Source organism: Lissotriton helveticus, chromosome 5_1 (genome assembly GCF_964261635.1).
Source record: "Lissotriton helveticus chromosome 5_1, aLisHel1.1, whole genome shotgun sequence".
In the NCBI taxonomy this organism is placed as follows: Eukaryota; Metazoa; Chordata; class Amphibia; order Caudata; family Salamandridae; genus Lissotriton; species Lissotriton helveticus.
Genome location: NC_136065.1, coordinates 603,650,635 through 603,670,562, shown reverse-complemented (window position 1 = coordinate 603,670,562; position 19,928 = coordinate 603,650,635). Strand labels below are relative to the sequence as shown.

At 44.9% G+C, this 19,928-nt stretch overlaps 1 protein-coding gene across 2 annotated transcripts in view; it reads right to left on the bottom strand.

The window, feature by feature from the left end:
* The window catches only part of POLR3A (RNA polymerase III subunit A), a 284,112-nt gene that overhangs the window by 68,575 nt on the left and 195,609 nt on the right, over positions 1–19,928 (bottom strand). For both annotated transcript variants that reach the window (XM_078642965.1, XM_078642966.1), the window contains exons 20-21: positions 18,373–18,543; positions 17,963–18,076 (exon numbers count right to left, since the gene is read on the bottom strand). In XM_078642965.1, the coding sequence (XP_078499091.1) occupies positions 17,963–18,076; positions 18,373–18,543 (285 nt within the window). The remainder of the gene's footprint in view (positions 1–17,962; positions 18,077–18,372; positions 18,544–19,928) is intronic.

The window sequence follows — 19,928 nt, the reverse complement described above, 5'->3', positions numbered from 1 at the left end:
GCAAGCCCCCCTTGTCCTTCTTGGGGACCAGAAAGTAGTGGGAATAACAACCACGTCCTACTTCTGGCCCAGGAACGCGCTCCATGGCCCCCTTGGCCAAGTGGGCCATAACTTCCTGTTAGAGAAGTGCGAAGTGATCCCCCGACATGCGGTGGAACTGAGGTGGCATGGCTGGGGGGTAGACTCGAAGGGGAGGGAGTAACCCCTCCGGACGAGTTGCAGCACCCACTTGTCGGAAGTGTCAGAACGCAAGTAGGGAAGGTGATGTCGAATCCTGCCACCCACCGGCGTGGTGAGCGACCTGAAGCTCAGACTAGGAAAGTTTCAAGGTGGACGTCGCAGGGTGTAGGTGGGCTGACCCTCACGCCGGTCCCCAGAGCCACCCCGGCGGCCCCCACACCCACGCCGAGTTTAGTTCTGCGCAGGCTTTTGGCTTAACGAACGGGCACAGGCACATCTGCTATGGCTACGAAAGGAATGCAAGGTAGACGTGGCCGGGCGTGTGGTGGAAATGCCCAAGGCCTCGGCCGTAGCTCGAGAGTCCTTAAAATGCTCTAGTGCAGTGTCGGCCTTATCACCAAACAGGCGAGTGCAGTCAAAAGGCATGTCCATGAGCGAGCTCTGGACGTTCAGGGAGAACCGGGTGGAACTCAACCAGGCATGGCGACGAAGCGCCATGGTCGTGGAGATTGCCCTACCGAGGGAGTCCGCGGTGTGCAAGCCACAACGACTGGCGAACCTAGCTGCGTTCTTAGCCACAGCCTGCACACAGCACAGCCTGGACCTCCTCCGGGCACTGAGGCAACACCTCAGCAACGGTACCCACACTGCGTGGGAATAGTGGCCCAGAAGGCATGCGGTGTTCACTGACCGCAGCCATAAGCTGGGCGAAGAGAACAACCACTTGCAAAACTGCTCCAATTTTTTAGAGTCCTTATACGGCGGAGCCATGGGAAAGGCACAGGGGCCCCTGTGGTGGGCCATGACCAAGTGCCCAACAGGACTTCGGTGAGGGCATCATTAAAGGGCAGCAGCGGCTCTGATGAAGTGGACGCCGGCTGGAGCACCTCAGTGAGGAGATTTGTTTTCAGGGTCACCGTGGGGAGATCGAGGTTAAGGACCTCAGCCACCCGACTGAGCACCACCGTATACGAGGCGCCTTCCTCCATAGTCGGCGGGGGAGAGGCAAGCTCCGGATCAGAGGAGACGTCGAGGCCACCAGCCTCCTCCAAGTCGTCCAGACACCCAGTCCTGCTCAGAATCACACTGACGAGCCAGAGGGTATTCAAACCCTTCCCAGTCATCCTCCTCCGCCGGCGCCGCAGGCACAGGCCTCGCGGCAGGGCAGGGACCTGTGAAGGAATAAACGGTGCCGGGAACAGCGCCGGCCAGGGCCAAGCCGGCACCGGTTCCCAATTCAGATCCCAGATGGGGACAAATCCCTCCGGGAACCGGGGCAAGGGTGGAACCAGCGGTATCCACTACGACACCACCGGCAGAGCCGAGGGCAGCGCCAGGGCCGGAGCTGGCAGCATGGGACCTCTTTGCGCCGAGGCCGGAGCCAGGGGCGCAGGATCCTGCAGCGCCGGGGCCAGAGCTGCTGGCGGCGCCGGGGCTGGATCCGTCTCAGGAGTCGAGGAACCAGCAGGATCCAGACATGGGTCCACAGGGCCCGTAGGTGCACCGGCGGGAGCCCGAGGCCTAAACAGGCGGTCCGTGGCAGCAAGGAATTGTTGCATTTGTGTGGGAGTCGTCGACTGACCCGGATATGACGGGTAGGTCGCTGGACTTCCAGGCTCCAAAAGGAGCCGCAGGGGCGGAGACCCTGTCCCCCTTGTCCGCATCCGGGGACGTCTGAGAGCGAAAACGCTTCTTCAACTTCTTTTTGTGCCGTTTCTTACCCGAATCCGAAGGGGAAGAGGAGTGGTGGTGACGACTCCGCAAGCGGTCACGGGAAGTGGAGAAGTGTGGCTCACTGGTTAGAGGAGGCAGACCTGGAAGCAGAGGACAGCCCGGGACCAGGGTTCAATTCCCGGCTCGGCGGGGTCTCGAGTCCTAAAATGTCCATGGACTCGACAATTCTCGCTCCGGTGCCTACTCGATTCACGGGTTCACACTCTGCGACTCTGGGCAATAGCTTGCTTAATCTCCACAACGGCCCCTCGCGGCGGGATGCCTGGCTTTCACCTTGTGGATACCCTGCCGGGGTTATCTCACAGGGGAATACCAGGACGGGTTCCCTAAGCAAGCGCTTAGAAACCGCTTGGTTATTTGCGCTATATAAATTCCTATACATTTACATTTACATTTTACATAACAACCCCTGGATCTCGAACGGCACGGGACGAATGCCAAACTTCAAACAACTTCTGGCGCTGTTCCCTCAGGGCCTTCAGGGCCATCGCCCTACAGTTCAGACAGGACCAGGAGTCATGGTCGCGCTCCAGGCAGTAGAGAATGACGTCATGAGAGTCCACCACCGACATATTGCGACGGCAGGTCCCACAAGACTTAAAACCAGGCATACTTACTAGCACCAGAGAAAACCACACGAGACAAAAGTCTCAAAAAGATAATCAAACAATGACTAGGGTACGTGGTCTAACTGAATCTGCGCTTACTGGAGCGGAAAAAGAAAGAACTGATGCCAGTGCGCAGGGGTAGTGCCTAAGTAGGTCCCGTGATGTCATCTCGGCGCATACAATGCCAGCGACGGACACGGAACCGCAGGATGCCACCTACTGGCGCGCAGGAGTACTGCTAAGCAAAACTTTCCGGATCCAGTCTGACGCCTGGGGATATTCTATGGTAAGGAATCTATCACTAACGTATCTCTTTCAGATAAGAGAATTCAACGGGTTGGAAAGGAACAGATGGTTGAACACGATCTGGTAGGTTGAGCACAAACTGAAGCAGGTTTTGGTAACTAAAGATATTTTCAGTCACTCCTGCCAAGGAGGCGAAAGGTTTCATGTTCTTGGAGATGAAAATATAACCTATAACTGAACTTTTACCCCACCCAACAAACGTACGGGCGGTTTATAAAGATTTCCCAAAATTTCACAATGCTGAGAAACCCAAAATTACATAAACTATTAAGCAGCTTCAGATCCATGCAACCAGTATGAGTGCATAGTAAATTATCAGCTGTCAATTAAGGATCACAAAGAGTAGTATTATAGCCCAGCTTAGGATGTATGACGTTACAACGCAGGCTATTACAATGCCTGCCTTTACAACGCGGTTTTTACATCGCAATCCATTACAACGCAAAGGCCCACATGCATCAAGCATTTTTGCAGTCGCAGACGGTGCGATTCCTTAAAATCGGCCGTTTGCGAATGCAAAAGTGCTTGTTGGGATGCATCATGCCATTTTAGAAGTCGCATCTTTTTTACGATTTCTAAAATTGCATTAGCATTTAAGAAATCGCAATTGTGCGATTTCTTAAATGCTATGCATCATTATAGAAAAAAATGCTTTTTTTGAAAATTGGAAGTGCAAATTACCACGAAGTTCAACTTCGTGGTAAATTGCGAAATTGATTAAATATGCACAAAAATGCATTTTTTAAACTGTAAAGTTACACACACACATGTCCTTAGGACATGTGTGTATGTAACTTATGCTGAAAAGTACATTTCAGGGGTGCATGGGGGGGTCCTTTGGACCCCCCCCTGCACCCATGAAATTTTCAAAGTGCCACTCGCAATTTCCATTGACTCCTATGGGCCTTTTGGCCCATAGGAATCAATGGAAATTGCGAAAATGTAGTTAAGAAATCGGTATTTCTTTGGGATTCGGTAAAAAATGTGATTTTTACCGAATCCCACAAGAATACCGAAAATATTGATGCATATCATTTTGCATTTCTTAATTTGCGATTCCTTATTTTTCGCAAATTAAGAAATGCAAAAAGACACAATGATGCATGTGGGCCATAGCGCTTTGGGGTGCTGGATAGTGAATAGTTTAATTTACTATTCCAACACCAGTCCCCGTGGACACTAGGGAAGGTGTTGGATAGTAAATTAAACGTATTCCCTATCCTAGAGCGCCCCCCAGCGCAATGCGTTGTAATGGTTTGCGTTGTAATGACCGCGTTGTAATGGTAGTGCGTTGTAATAATTTCGTTGTAACGGTTGTTCACCCCCAGCTTAGCATTACCCCCTATAACCACATAACAATTATTAAAAAGGCTTAAGGGTCTCGATTTTTAAACTGAAAGTACCTAAAACAAGATATCAATCTGGAATCCCACGTAATGTGGGGGTTGGTTACTGGATTGGTAACCAACAAAACTTGGCAGCAGTAAGCACAGCAAAAAGGCACTGGAATTTCACTGGGTCCGGGGAGTCAACTAGGGGCCTGAAACTTTAGCGATTCTTTGGATCCGGTGAGTGTTTTTAACTGCAGTTTGAAGGGGGACTAGTGTCACTAGTCCAGGGGAGTCTAAGGGTATTTCTGCCTTCCCCAGGGGTTCCTATCTTCAGCAGTGTCGAGTTTTAGGCAAGGAAGAGGGTCATTCACTCAGTTCCAAGTCTGTTGCCACAGAGACTAAGTATCACTCTTTTGCGGTGGTGCTGTGGGCAAAGACCTGGTGTCGACGACATGGGTCTCCTCTTGGTCCTTCCTTGATATGCAATTGTTCAGATCTCAGGTACTGGCGTTGTTGGGAGGGGGGGTTGTCCCATAAATCCTAGATTGAGGGGGAGTTAGGGGTGTGGGAGCTAGTAGCCAATATACAGCTACTCTGTACCTAAGGTGACCACATACAAGGGTGTAGGTCACCTTTTCTACTCAGAACCCTCTATTCTGCCACACCTAAAGAAGGCAAAAATCAAACTGTGTGTACAGAGCAGGCTGTCCACCCTGGAGGTGTGGCCAGCCTTCTGGGAGTGTACTAGCATGCCCAGGTGCAACTGTGCCTGGGGCAGGCGGAGGGCTGTTTTCTCCACTGGAGTCAGCCCTGGTGCATAAAAGAGGCGGTGCAGCTTGGGAGGAGAGAGGTGTGACCTCTTTCCTGCCCAGCCCTTTATTTTTGACTCCTGAGAGTGATCACACTGCCTGGCTGGATATCAGAATCCTGTCTTGGCAGCAGCAGGCGTGGGAAAGCGCGGGCTGGTCAGCCAGAACACAGTGAAGCTCGGACAATGAGGTGGGCAACCTCTAAGGTGGCCACATTGGTGTATGGAACATCATACAGGGCATGAGATTCATGTCAGGGGTGAGAAGGAACATTGTTTTGTATCAAACATGACATATTTCTGCAGTACCATTATGGAGCTGCAAACCTCGAGAATGCCCAGGTGGCAGCCCATGTTATCATATGGACCACTAATAATAGTTTCCAATGGGGAACACCGATATAGGGACATATAGGTTTGCACTTCTATGTCCTCACCTTTAATATACTGCACCCTGCCTCCTGGGCTGAGGAGGTCTACTGTAGGGGCGTCTGACATATTACAGGTAGTGTATTTGACTGTCACACATGGTGAGGGCAGTCTAGTTCGAGCAGTTTGCACTGCTCCTGCAGTCTGCAATGGCAGGCCTGCTGTCAGTAGTTTGCTTGGGTTTCCTAGGGAGGTACAAAACTGTGCAGCGGCCCTGGGGACTCTTTTGCCACTTATGCCCAGAGTACCGGTGCGTCCATTGGGGCGTAGGGGCGTAGCCCCACTAAGCCCTGGACGCACCGTGACAAGAGCAGCCAGCACCTCAATTAAATAATTACACAGGAAAGCCCCGCAGCGCTGCGCTTCAGTCCGGGGGAAAAAACAGATGCTTAGGGGGTGGGGCTGGCCAGCTTGAGTGACGGCCTGAGTCTGCAGAAGGCCAGCAGTCTGCAGACACTGTCTCTGCGCATGAGGATTTTAGGGTGGCACCTAGCCGACGCATGCGCTACAAGGCTGACAGAGAGGGACCGAAGGGGCCGGGGGAGGGGGGTTGCTGCTTTAGCCGGGCCCGGGGTTTCAAAGGCACCAGAGGGCGAGTAGTCAGTGTGCCCCCCTAGCGCCAGGATTGGCTGGTGGTGGGTGGCACACTGCCTCAGCACTGACTGCATATCATGGCCAATCACAGCATGTGAAGCCATGCAGTGATTGGCCATTCGGGATGTGCGCGCGCCGTGACGTCGTTGTCACTTTTTCAGTAGTTTAAGTTTCATTCGTGTAGCGTCTCAGGAGTGGCAAGCAAAGAACTGGCCGTGCAGCCTGCTTCTGTTGTGGAGGTTCTTTAGGTGCCAGTGTATTAAGGTAAGATTCATTAAGTTTTGAAATGTCCACTTTTCCTCATCTGCCGTTGTCTGCTGCCCCGTCTCTTTCTGTCTCACTCGCTGAAACGGTGCTTCGATCCCTGGTGAAATGGATCCAAAAAAGAAAGAACAACTTTTGTTGTGATGCCTGTTGTATAGTCTGTAATGTTATGCTGTATTTCTTGTGTTCTGCATTATATAGTGGTGTTTTATTGGCCTGTTGTTCGAAGGTATTGCTTGTGTGCCATTTTGATTTGTTGCCATCACTGCATTATCACTCCATCCATTATACTACTAACCCTACCAATTCACTCTCATATCACACTATCTCCACTAACACCCCACTTCACAGCTGCACTAAAAACTTCCATCAATGCATTAGTAATGATACCCCACACCACCAGGCTACCAACTTCGAGCTCCTTTGTCACCCTCACCACTACCCGTCCTGCTAAGTGTTGTGCATCACAGGTTGGTGTAACGCATTTTAGCGCCTGTACTACCTCACTAAAATGCAGTGACAGGTTGAAGAGCCCTGTGTGAATTGTTCGAGGTGCAGCAGCTCAGCGCTGCCGTACAGTCATCACTTACTAATCTCTGCTGTTTGTGGTATCTGAGGTAGTTGCAAGAGTGTGAGCTGGGCCCAGGACCAAGGTTGCCATGAATACCAAGTCATCGGAGTATGTGCCAGCTTCTTTACTTTATGTCTGGCACACAGATATAATAACAGGGATACAGTAACAGAGGCAAGCCAGGTTCTCATGTCAGAGGTACAGTAACAGAGGCAAGACATGGTTCTCATGTGGCAGAAGGCAATGTTAGTCTCTGTAATTGTGGTGTTCAGAAAAAATGCACATCAATCCCTGGCCTCTCTGCAGAGAGCCAAGAGTAGCTGTCACATGTGTGCTAATTGTAATCAATTTCTTATTTTTAGCTCTTTCCATGCACTGTAATCTTGGTTTTACTTGCAAAAAGTGTCACTTTTAAGTGTTATAAATTTGGTCGTTGAATGTCACAGGAACAGCGCAATTTAGTACCCAGCCTTACACGTCACAGAAACGCAATATTTATGTGCATTTAACACTATATACTTTGTGTGCCCTAACTTTAGCAACATGGAGTGAAGCATTCAAATGTACCCCTGGAGCGTATTCACTGTAGAAAACTAGAGACTCATGAACGTGTGTATACTAATATCTAGTTTAATCATGAAAGCAATTTGAAAACTTGGCAGCAATGCAATAGTTCTGTGTAATATTTCCATGGTTTCAGTGTACTTATGAGTGATGGGAGCCCGCAGGAAGATGCTGCCATATATCTTTTTGGTTGTCAGAGGCAAAAGGGAGTCGATATTCAAATAAACAATTTAAAGTTTGTGTAACCCATTTGGTCACACAATAAGAACCAGGAACTAGTAATTAAAGTTTAGTGGGTTTATTACCAGTTAGTAATCATTCAAATAAATGCAAAAATCAAAAACATATTATAAACGTAAAAAAGTACGACAAGAAAATTCAGACAGCAAAGCTGTTATTGTATCCGGTTAACTAGCACGCGTTCATTCTTGTGCTAGTTAACTGGATACAATAACAGTAAACTCACAGACAGGTACCCAAATACTGATAATTGCTTTGATTTACTCATGTCAAAGTGCCACTAAAAGAGGCACACATTTGCCAGTAGAATGTCACTCATACGCACACTAAAACCATAGTGTTACACATAAGCAATCAAAAAATTGGGCAGTTGTATTCCTTTAGACCCTTATGGAAAGCAGAAAAGTATACGCATAGACAACAGTACATTTTATGGCAAGACCAAAGGTTATTATTATGCATAACCAGCCGCGGTGCGTCCATTGGGGCGTAGGGGCGTAGCCCCACTAAGCGTTCACAAAGTGGCCAGATTAGTTTTATTAACATCCAAACACAGTAGTGCCACTTTACAGAGTTTGCCAACGAAGCACTGCTTTTTGTTTTCTCCTCTTTCTTTGAACAGCATTGTTTTCCCTGGGTGATGAGGTGCACCATTCCTGGAGGTACTGCAATACCTGGTAGATAGGTGGAGTGGAAACCGATTAATGTGATCCTTATCCGCTTTTTTCCTTATTTTAGTTTATAAAATGCGTACCACAGCTCTGTGTTTAGGAATGTAGTCTTTTTAAACCATACTGCTCACGGTTCATAGGATATAAGCAATGGACTGTGATACTGGTCCCTCCAGGGATCTGTAGTGGTGCTTAAAGTTTCAGTAAAAAACACTCTTGATTTCTGGATAATGAGTTTAAAAGATTTAAGGTAGCCATGTTGTTCTACTTACATTTCACATGCTTTACTTAATCTTGCATCCATATGAGGGTTTGCTTTTTCCAGGAAAGTACTTTTTTTTCCAAGCAGCATTTCACTCCTGTGCATAATTTGAATTGAGCCGCATCCAGGTATATATAGCCGGGCACTACTGGGTTGTAGCTGAAGGCAGTGTGGGTGTCTCAGTGGGATAGTATGGTGTTCATTGGGGGATGTGGCACTACGCCAGAGCTGCCGAATTTGGTTCTGGGGAACCAGGTTCAGCCTTCATGAACAGTCCACCAGACCACTCTCCTGAGGGAGCACATTCCCATGGTAGACCTTAGAAGCCCCAGCTAGACCTTTAGAAGCCCAGGCCCAGCCCCACAGCACAGCCCGATGGCGGCACGTGACATGAGTGAGAGTCACGACGCCGCAGCCGCACTACAGTGAGTGAGTGAGCTCAGCTGACTGACTGAGTCCGGACTCCGGCGGTACCTCTCCTCGACCTCCGGTAAGTGGGTCTGGGTTACGGACGGTCCCGGGTGGTATTAACTTAAAACTGCCCACAGACTTCTCCCACCCTCAGCTGCCACCTGCCAGCCTGGCCTGTAGACTTTGCTGATTTTGCCTCTCTGGAGTCCTATCGGTCTCCATTCACGCTATGCTTTTGCTCTTCTTGTGGTATTTGTGCTTGCTGTAGGGAGTATTTGTGGTAATATCAGGGAAATCCATAGCAAACGTTGGCCCACCAGACCATAAAATGGGCCCTCAAAACAGAAAACACGTCTGCATACTGATTTTTCAGACCAGTCCTTCTGGCACTGCTCGATGTACTGTAGGCCAGCCTCCCTGGAAGATGGTAAACAAGAATTGATGCAATTGTATTTAGTGGTAATGTAAAACCTAATAGTGATTGTATGTAGGTTTAAGACAACTGTGGAGGGGTAAAGAGCGTATGGTACACAAGAGAAAACTGGCCCACTTGCATTGTAAATGCTTCATGTTATTTAAAAACATAAACCACTTTTATCAGTTTACAAAGCACTTGGAAGGGTCAAGTCAGTGTCCAGAATCTATTCTGCGGAAACTAAAATAATGAATTCCACAACAATGAGATTTGTTATGGTTTTAACCTTTGGGCAAGGGCTGATACATGCATGTAGAATGTATGTAATCTGTATAGGAGACACCGTTTTAAATCCAGTCTCATTCGGAGCAGCAGGAGAGCGTAATGTCCCGCCACAATGCAGCAGCAGCACCTTCACTTTCACTGCAGGGTCTTTCAGTTCTAATATTACATTTTAAATATGTGGAATTGAATGTCAGTTACACAGCGGAATAGCGTGGGTTGGTTGCCAGCGCCAGGAGCAGGGCAAGTATTCTTTCACTTTTCGTTAAAAAATTTGCGCCTCTAAAAATGCCCCTAAGAATTTTACGCAAGCCGCCAGGGCAACTGCCTCTGTGCGCCCCCCACCCACCCCCTCACGCTGCACCACACATACATATCCAAATTGACTTTACCCTCAGAACAGGAAACTACACTAAGATGTAGGTTTCATAAATTAGTACAGAGAATATAGTTTTTTAATACCACTTACATATGTTTTCGCATTGATAACCTTTCATACGATTGAGTGTCAATGTGTTATTTTGCTAACTTCTAATTCCCATATTAATTTAAACCATCTGTCTTCCTGGCAAAGATCTTTATAAGGCAGAATTTTACCAGCACTGTTTGCTCCTCCTTTCTTATCCGTCTCAGTGCAGTGCTGGATGAACAATGTGCTTCTGCATTTACAAAAGCAGGCCTTCTACCTTCTAGTTTGCAGCTGCTTACACCCTCACATGGTTTCTGTGACCTCAAAGCTAACATTTCATACCATCGTTGCATTGTGTGTATTAGTCAGACAGTATACAGTAGAGAGTGTGCATGCATAACACAGGATGTCCTTCTTATACGTAGACTCTGGTCAGTATGCAGGTCAAGGTTTAAACCTTTTTATATGTGTGACCTGTGATCAGTTCACAGCCAAGCAATGTACACTTTCATAAATATGTCTTGTGGTCAGGGTACTGTTCTAGGACTGGATGTTTTGATAGATGTAATGTGTTGCAAATGTGCAGATCTGTTACTGGAAAAGCTCATACACGTGGCCTGTGGTCAGTGCCAGTAAAGGAGTAAAACCTTTTTATTTGTGTGACTTATGCTCAATGTGTGGGTCTCAGATTGGACCTTTTCATATCTGTCACTTGTAGTCAGTCTTCAGGTCTCAGACTGGACCTATCATACATGTGACTTCAGGACCATGTGCAGTCCAAAGACTTGATCATTTCACATATATGGCTTATAGTTTGCATGTAGGACAAACAATGGACGGTTTGATATACATGATTTATGGTTTGTGTGCAGGCCTAAGACTAGACCCTTCATGGCACATTCCCACCATAACTATGGCCTCAGCGCCTATTGTGAATGCTGCCGTCTTTTCTGTTCTCTGTTGATTTGGAATTTAGTGGAGTTTCTTGTTCTCTTGAGGAGAGTAGTCTTACTGGATAGTGGTTGGCATGATGGACCCGATTAACTTATTGCCCAGTGATTGACTATGTTGGAGGAGGTGGTGGCTAAATCCTTCTACTGGTGTCTGTGTTCACCACCCTCCCTGTCTGGCTTTGCTATTCCTTGCTCCATGCAGTTGTTTCTGAATTTGTAAAGGCTGTTTCCCAACTGCTGTGCAACTTCTGCTACTCTTAGAGCTGAGATTTTCATGAAAGTCTTATAGTCTGAATTCAGCAGCGTAATAGGACGGAATGTATGAAGCTCTGTGGTTATACTGAATAAGCAGCTACCTGTGTTATGCCATCTATTAATGTAATAACTGCACTTTCACAATTGCTTTATTAACCTTCCTGGTTTCTCAAATTTGCTTGAAAATGCACGATTTTTCTTCTTTTTTTTTTCAAAATTTTCTTGGGGGGGGTTATCCCCCCCAACCCCACATTTGGGGTTCGGGCTCGCTCGCTGCGCTCGCTCGCTACGGTGCTGTATGCAAATCACTTGCGCCCCACCACTTTCAAATGTCACCCACCGCCCCTGCCTGGGACTTAAAAAGGTGCAACGTTTTTGCCAATTTGCTATTACCAAATCGAACATACAAGTTTTTAAACAGAACACAGGCACTTGGGTCTGGTTGGGAGACTCCAGTGCGCCATCAGAGTCATAGCCATCAGCATTTGAAACAAAAAGTGGGGGAGGGGATTGACCATACAAAAAGGGGCCCTTTCCTACAAATATCAAACAAAATGAGGAAAACATAAGCCCAAAGTGGACTCCAATTATCCTAATTATGTAGAATAAAGGGATGTGGGCATTCTTTCTACTTAGATGGAAATTATGCAACCTAATGCAGAATCTACACTCCCTATCACATTTGTTGCCAATGGCTCATAAAAAGTACATAGTCCTTCATATGGCGAGATGTCAGTTACACATAGTATCAGACCATTAAGAACACTGACAAGCCGTTTCCTGTGCGAGACATTCACTAGATTAGTGTGACTTCTCTCAATTCCTGACGGCGGGAAGGCCTGCCTGCACTGAGATGGGAAGGTTCTGACTTTAGTACTGAATGACATGACTGACAAAGGAGGTTTGGACAGTGGTCTAAAGCTGGCTATGACAGTGGGAGTAAAAGAATAGATTTTGAGTGCAGATGGCAGAGAGCTTTTTTTTTTAGTAGGAATTGAGGATGCCCAAATAGGACACATTAAGAAAAGCCCAAAGGCTGATGGCTGAAAATACAGTGTGGTTAGCTATACTGATATTAAAAGACTTGAACAGTTCCACTGATATTAGCTTAAAGTGAAGCATTCACAGAGTTGTATCATGCTTCAGCTGTACAAGTTCACAAAATAAGATACCAGAAAATGTGTTGCACAGAGCACTGAAAATAATTCAAAGACAAAGCACTGAACACTTAGTACAGCTGAAACAAATGCATTGCAGAACTACAGTTGTAGAATTGCAGTTGTACAGTTTGGAAGATAGGACCAGAGGTAACCAAAGTAAAGTGAGATGCCCTCCCTTTATTACAATTGGATTTCCTCCACTTGCTGCTACAGGTGTCCCCTGCATGCAACATAGGTTTAAACTCTTTAGTCGATCTTCCACTGCACAAACTGAACTACACTTCAGGTGATCATGCATTAGGATAAGGCACACTTCTAAAACAAAGTGGCTGCTTGAAGTAGCTAGAAGACTAAGAATACATAGAGAATTATAGAGCTGTAACTGTGAATAGGAGGAATGTTTTTAACAGGGAAGTTGTGAATTACACGAAATAGACAATACATTTGTCAATTGTCAATACAGCTCGAGTTGTCTATAATGTCCCTCAGCACCCTCAAGGTGAAACGCATCCCTTAATTCAGGTACCCATTTACAATTTTTGTTACATATGGGTTTCAAACCTGTTTTCCATTGTAAACAGACTTTAAAAATGGTGGTATTTTAAACACAGAGGTAAACAAAGATGTAAGATGGCTGGCTCCAAAGCATTGGTAGGTCACAGTAGTCAAGGAAAGCTTTATTCGGCTGCTATATAAAAACAGTCATAAAAGCACAAAACTTAAAAGCACATCACATTATTTACAAGTAAAATCACAATACAAATAATTTTACAATACTATACCATAATAACAATACTTTTCCTGATATGAAATGCATCTTTTAAGAACTGGGCTACCCTCCATGCTACATGTTCGTTCTCTAACAATTGAAGCTGGAACATTGCTACAGGGCACTGTCTAAGCCCAAGTTTTCTTAAAAAGGGTATAATCCAGACTTTCCTGTGATCATGATAACATTTACAGAATAGGACTAAGTGCATGGTAGATTGGGCAGAGATGTTATCGCAAGGGCACAGTGAAAGAGTACAGGGCCAATCGTTCATTTTTGGGAATGTCATCAGCCTGTGGACAACACCCAATCTTAACCTAGTAAGAAAGAGTCTATCAAAAGTACCAGGTACAAAGGATAAATAGGGCTCCATTCCTAAGGTGGTACGTAACAGTTGATGACCTCTCACGGTTGATTTAGATACAGATTCTCTGTATAGTCTTTTGGCCTCTAGGAACTGAATACCCTCACTCTTTAACATCTTTCTTGAAATAGCAATCATTGAAGATGGAATGGTAAAATATTTGGGGTGACCCAGTTCGCTCATAAAGTCAAGTACAAATTTAATCCAAGGAATTCTATGGGCCCCATCGAGCTTTGGGATATGTTTTCGGTTCTCTCTGTTCAACTCCGTCTGATCCTTACACCAGACTCTATGCCACAGGAGGATTGGCTCTAATTTTACCAGATCTCCTATGTGGCAGAGGGCCAACTCCTCGTGGCAAATAAAAGTTGAAGTACTAGGAGGGACAGAGAGAATGTACCTTATAAAGGCATTTTCTTTCTTTTGCAAAGAGTTAGTATCGGCAAAGCCCCGCACCCCGGCTCCATAGGTTGCCATGGAGACGCACTTGGCTTTATATATATGTAACAGCTCTGTAGGCGGTTTTCTACCTAACTTCTTTGCGAAGTTTGATAGACCGCTGTTGATCTAGCAAAGGCTGTTTTTTTATCCAATATGGCAGGGGCCCAAGTATCTTGTTGGTTAAAAAATACACCTAGGTAAGAAAATTTTTGGGTGGACGCTAACCTTTTCCCATCAATGAAAATTTCCCGAGTCTTCTGCGTCCCTTGCTTACACCTCATTACATACGTCTTACTTATATTAGTTTGAAGACCAAGATCGCCCATAAACATACTAAAAATGTCCAGGGCTCTCTGCTGGCCGTTTTGAGTACGAGCCATCAATACGGCATCGTCCGCGTAAAGGAGCGCGGGAATTGGTCAGCCGCCCGCTTGAGGGAAGTCTATGCTCTGGGTAAGCAGTGCATCTTCGAATCTGTTAATGTAAAGATTAAAAAGGAAGGGGGCCAGGACACAACCTTGTCTGACCCCTCTTCTGATTGGGAAAGCTTCAGTGCATTCTCCCTTCTGGCCAAAACGAAAGCTTGCAGAAGCGTCACTATACACTCGGCGTAGGAGCTTGATAATTTGTAGGTCGACCCCCACGCTTGTAAGGACCTACCACAGCCTATTATGCTTTACTGAGTCAAAGGCCGCGGTGAGGTCGACAAAGGCCAGATAGAGGCTGCCTTTTTTCGCTCTAGTGTACTTGCCTATCAGAAGTGTAAGGTTTGAAGACTGCTCAATGGTGCCAAGGCCATCGCGGAACCCATACTGTAGATCTGATAAAATAATCTTTTCTTCGGCCCAATCAGCTAAACGTTCCAATATAACCCTCCCTAGTACCTGGACCATAGAATTTAGGAGGGAGATTGGTCTGTAGGATCTTAGGTCTTCACGGTTACCCTTTTTATAGATTGGTATAATTATTGATTTTACCCATGTAGAGGGAAGGGTAGACCTTTTGCTAGCATTAAAGACCTGGGTTAATATGGGCCCCCACAGAGTGATATTAAGTTTATACAGGTCAACTGGAGCCCCATCGGGCCCTTGTGCTTTGCCGCCTGCGCTTTGTGCCAAGGCCCTGGTCACCTCCTCCAGGGTAATTTCTAGGTCAATATGTTCCCAGTTATTTGGGATCCAAACTTCCGGATCGCTACCTAAATTCCCCTGGTCATTATATAAATTGGAGAAGTGGGTAATCCATTATTTTCCATAATGGCTATCTCCACTGAAGGACCTGCGCTAGAGGCTAAAAAAGGGGTTCTCAGGACCTTCCAAAAAGCAGTACTATCTTTCTGTCTGCCCTGCTGCATTATGTAGTGAGTCCCATGCCTCATTACGGAGGGTTTGTTTTCTTTCTCTTATCGTCCTCCTATAGTCTAATCTAGCTTCTGTAATGTTGGGGATCGATCTTGGCTTACAATGCAGTACCTTCTTTAGGTTGGAGTATGCTCTAGTACACCTAGTGTTAAACCATCCATAATATTTCGGCTTCTTATTAAACTGTACTGTCATTAGGTTCCTTGCTGCCCTAGTAATTTCTACAGAGCAGCTTAATATTGATGTGTCCGACGCGTCCTCACTTAAGCAAGTATCTATCTCTACCCTGCATTTCTCTAAGACATTTCTAGTTAACTGGACTGGATCAACCTTAGACCATTTTAATGAAAGTCCATTCACTGAGTTCACTTCTACAGCTCCCTGCATGCGGGTGTTTACATCATGCTTGTTCTGCATATACGTGTGAGTGTTAAGTTTTAAAAGGAGAGGAAAATTATCGCTTAGAGCGAGATCACCCACCACACTAGAAAGTATCAAGTGAGCATGTGTAGGTGAAATCAATATAAAATCAAGTATGGTTGCATGGCCTCTCCCATTGAATGTAGGCAAAAAACCTACTGGGGGGTTTGAAATCTCATGAACAAAAGCCAAATCTAATTTTGAAATGAGGTCATTAAATATGTCCCCGTCTTGGAAAGAATAAAGTGTGTACAACTATCCACATCATTATAAATGCCACAAAATCTGGTGTCTGCATTATTGCATAGCCCACAGTTAAAATCACCCAGCAGCAGAATCAACATGTCTCCGCTTTTCCCATTCGAGATTTTAGTTACTATGGCCAGAATACCTTTTACTACTCTTTCAAGATAATTTTGCTTGGTGTTATTATACAAGTTGATCAAGAGTATACAGTGGGTTGCAGTGGGGGCTAGCTCAACCACGTGAAAATAATCCCCCCCCCCTGGTGAAGGGTAATCTTGGCTATCAGCAGCTTATTTGAAATATATGTAAAAATCCCTCCTTTAGGTCTCCCTGCCGGGCTATTAAAGGTCTTATAGCCATTTAGGTGTATTGCTTCTATTGCCCAGGTCTCCTGCAGCCATAAGATTTCCATATTCCCCATGAAGGCCTCCCAAACTGGGTTCTGAACCTTTGAGCATAGCCCAGAGATGTTCCAGGACACCACTGTGCGAGTTGTGGGATCTGGTGTTACCAGGGATATGTTGCTGAATGGCCCTACTACATTAGGGGGATCCAAGGTGGATGATTTGGGTATCCCCGGTAGATCCAGTTCCTGCTCCAACAGGCATACTGTGCCCCCCAGCACCTCCCATCCTGTGTACACGTCCCTCACCCTGTCTGGGGCTTAAGGCCCTAGTTAAATCCACATTACACGAAGTACCCGAGTCGTGGTTAATCTCCTCTGGAGTGCTATTTTGTATCTCCCTCATACCTTCAACGTTGCCTGGAGCAGAGGCCAGTCAATCTACCCCATCCAAACTATAAAGGCGGTCAAAGAAATTACAAGTTGGAATACCATATCTACAGTATGGTCTGTTTTTGTGGTTATCAGCTAGAGAGGCCTGATCAGACCTTAGAGAGGGTTGATAAAAGAAACCTAAAGGAGCTACACCCATCCCCCCTTTCTCACCCGTATGGCATCTGGACTGTTGAAGGTCACAGTAGTGAAAAACAAGCAGGGATTCTCACTGCTGTGATGTGCCTGCAGTGAATAAGAGCATTTTGTAAAGCCTATTTGTAATAATGGAAGGGTATGGAAAGTATAGAAGTGTGAAGACAACAGTATTTTACTGTGCTCGTTATTGTGCAAGGCATTATATCAACATAAAAAAGGGAGGGCTCTGTAATAAAGATTAATCATATCCTGAGCTATTGGAAAAGTTGACAGCAAGCAAAGAAAATATCATTATTTTGAACCAGCCCTGTTTGGCCATTATATTATGTAAAGCAGTCACAGGAGTGTACTGTCTTGGCCTCCATTGTTGTCTTCTTTGGCTCTCAATCAAGAGTACAATAAAATGAGCACAAATGTTTTATAAATATAATAATGTTTCACTTTTTTTGTAGAGGTTTATGCACCCGAAGTTATATACTGATTTGACTTATACATCTAAAACGTTTTGTTTTATTGAGGGTTGTCCAAATGATCTGATCACTTTTGGTCGTGGATTTCACATGTAAGATTGCATATTGATCATGCTTGAAATATTTTTTTAAAACATGCTGTTTTGTTGATAGCTATTCAAAGTAATAATACTTCAATTGCACACTAGGTCCTGGAGTATGGGTACTTAATGTGCAAGATAAAAATTTCTAAGAGAAATTTGTAAATGATTACATTTTACAAAAACATCTATACAGTTGCATATTTATATATGTAAAAAAAACTACTATTTTCCATTTGGAATCAACAACATGTGAATGACATTTGAAAGTAGTAATATGATTTAGTGCAAATCACAAAACAAACAGAGTTGCAGCTCTTAGTGCAACACATGGGGCAGTTGAATGTATCTGACTTTTGCCATTGCAAGGAAAATAAGGACTTCTGTAAAGTGTTAGTCAGAGCAAGACATTGAAATAGAAATAAGGTACCTGCAGGTAACTATCACGGCAGCAGAGGAATTCATTCTTCTTCATTATAGATTCAGCTGTTAAGACCACCTCGTTTTTACTCAGTGCAGGTTCACTGTGGCAGGGGTAGATGGCCTACAAAACATTTCCAGTGAGGTTATTACGTTGAGAAAAATAATCTCAACAAAAGGATGGAAAGGGCATTACATTCATAATATAGAAGTTTGTAGTCAATATACCACAACACAAAAGAGATGTTCACATGCTGGAAAATACAGGTTGGCCTTCCTTCTGAAGAGGTGTGGGTTTCAAAATATTTATTATTGTACTAAAAACATTCTATTTGTATGAGGTAAGTGTTTAATTATTCAGTCCTACATCTCCCATCCCATCCCATGAAGGCCTTAAACTGCAGATTCTGAAAAACATACTCTGACGTTGTCGAGAACCCTTTTGAATTCCAAGGGTTCGTCCTTCCCCTCCATTGCCGCAGGATCTAATCCATCTCCTCCATAGATGAACTGGATAACGTCGCCCGTGGCGCTCCGAACAGTCAGGTCGTACTGTGAGCACAGATCCTCCAAGGACTTTACAAGTCGTCTCTAAGACAAACGATAAGAGAGACAATGTTACTTTTCAATGGTCCTTTTCCAAGAAGTTATGCTTGTTGCTCTGCTTTATCAAGTACCAGATGGATTAACAATGCGGTAGGAAGCGCTCCTAAAAAGGGAAAAGGATGTCACTATGATGGAAAGCTACTGGAGTAAAATGTACAAAGCATATATGCATACTAACTAGCACTCAATGGATAAAAATCTAAAAACCTTCAAATGAATGAACATACAGCCATCTTTCAAATGATGTTATCGAATGGGTCAATCGCCAACTCCGTTCCAAGGCAGAAAAAAAATACTCAGAAGCCATATTTGACCAAAATCGCTCTTTTATCCTCTAAATCATCTATGGCACATGCTCGTCCCGGTCAAATGTATTTTTTTCAAATGCTGACCATTTTCATAGCCACATCAATTAATATTTGTTATTGAAAGTCCTTCCCTAATGGGTTTTTCTAAAAAACAAATGCACACATTACAACTCGGAGAATTATGTCATTTGAATAACTCACCAGTCAGCTTTTCGGGAACACATTTCTGCCCTTTATTAAAGGATCTACCCTGCCTGAAAACAAATGCAGCTTAATGGTCAAGTTCTCTGCATTTTGCACTTGTGCACAGAGCCCCCTGGAAGATTGTTCCATGGCACAGAAAAGACTAAATACTGCATTCGGTTCCCAAAAAATCAATGTAATGAGCTACTTTATTAAATACGTGTTCCTTCTATTAAGAGAGCCAGATTTGGGTGTTGCTCACTGAGTTACTTGCATTTGCCATGCTGCAGTGACTTATCACAGACATGAAAAATATGTAAAAAAAACATTGAAGTAAACAACTAAAGACATTACTCTTTAGAATTTTTCTGAGAATTGTGTGCAGTTGTATCAACTGGTCTATCATGACCATCTTCTGTACTCTTTGATATTGGAGTTCTACAGCCTCTAACCATATCCTTTTGTATCAATGGGATTGGGATCCCCTATTTGGAAACTATCAGTGTTATGTAAAAAAAAATAACAGTCCACAATTCTGCTTCCTCTCCTATTACTCATTTACCTTATGATTGTCTTTGACCATGTACAGCGCTCCTCTGCTTTTTGGCTAGGTTTCCGCTACAGAAACACCATATACATAAATACAAGCTACATTTGTAATAACTGCTTGAAGATTTCACTAGTGTGTCTTTTGTCTCTAATTTAGTGACAATAACATACATAGAGATAATCTCGTATAAACAGCAAATGAAATTAGCCTTTGTTAAAACACACAGGCCCCTCACTAGGAAGCCCACCTGTGGGCTGGAAAGGCTTAGCTTCACTCACGGCAAATCAAATGAAACAGTAAAAGAACGTTTGATCCTTTTGCATGTCTTA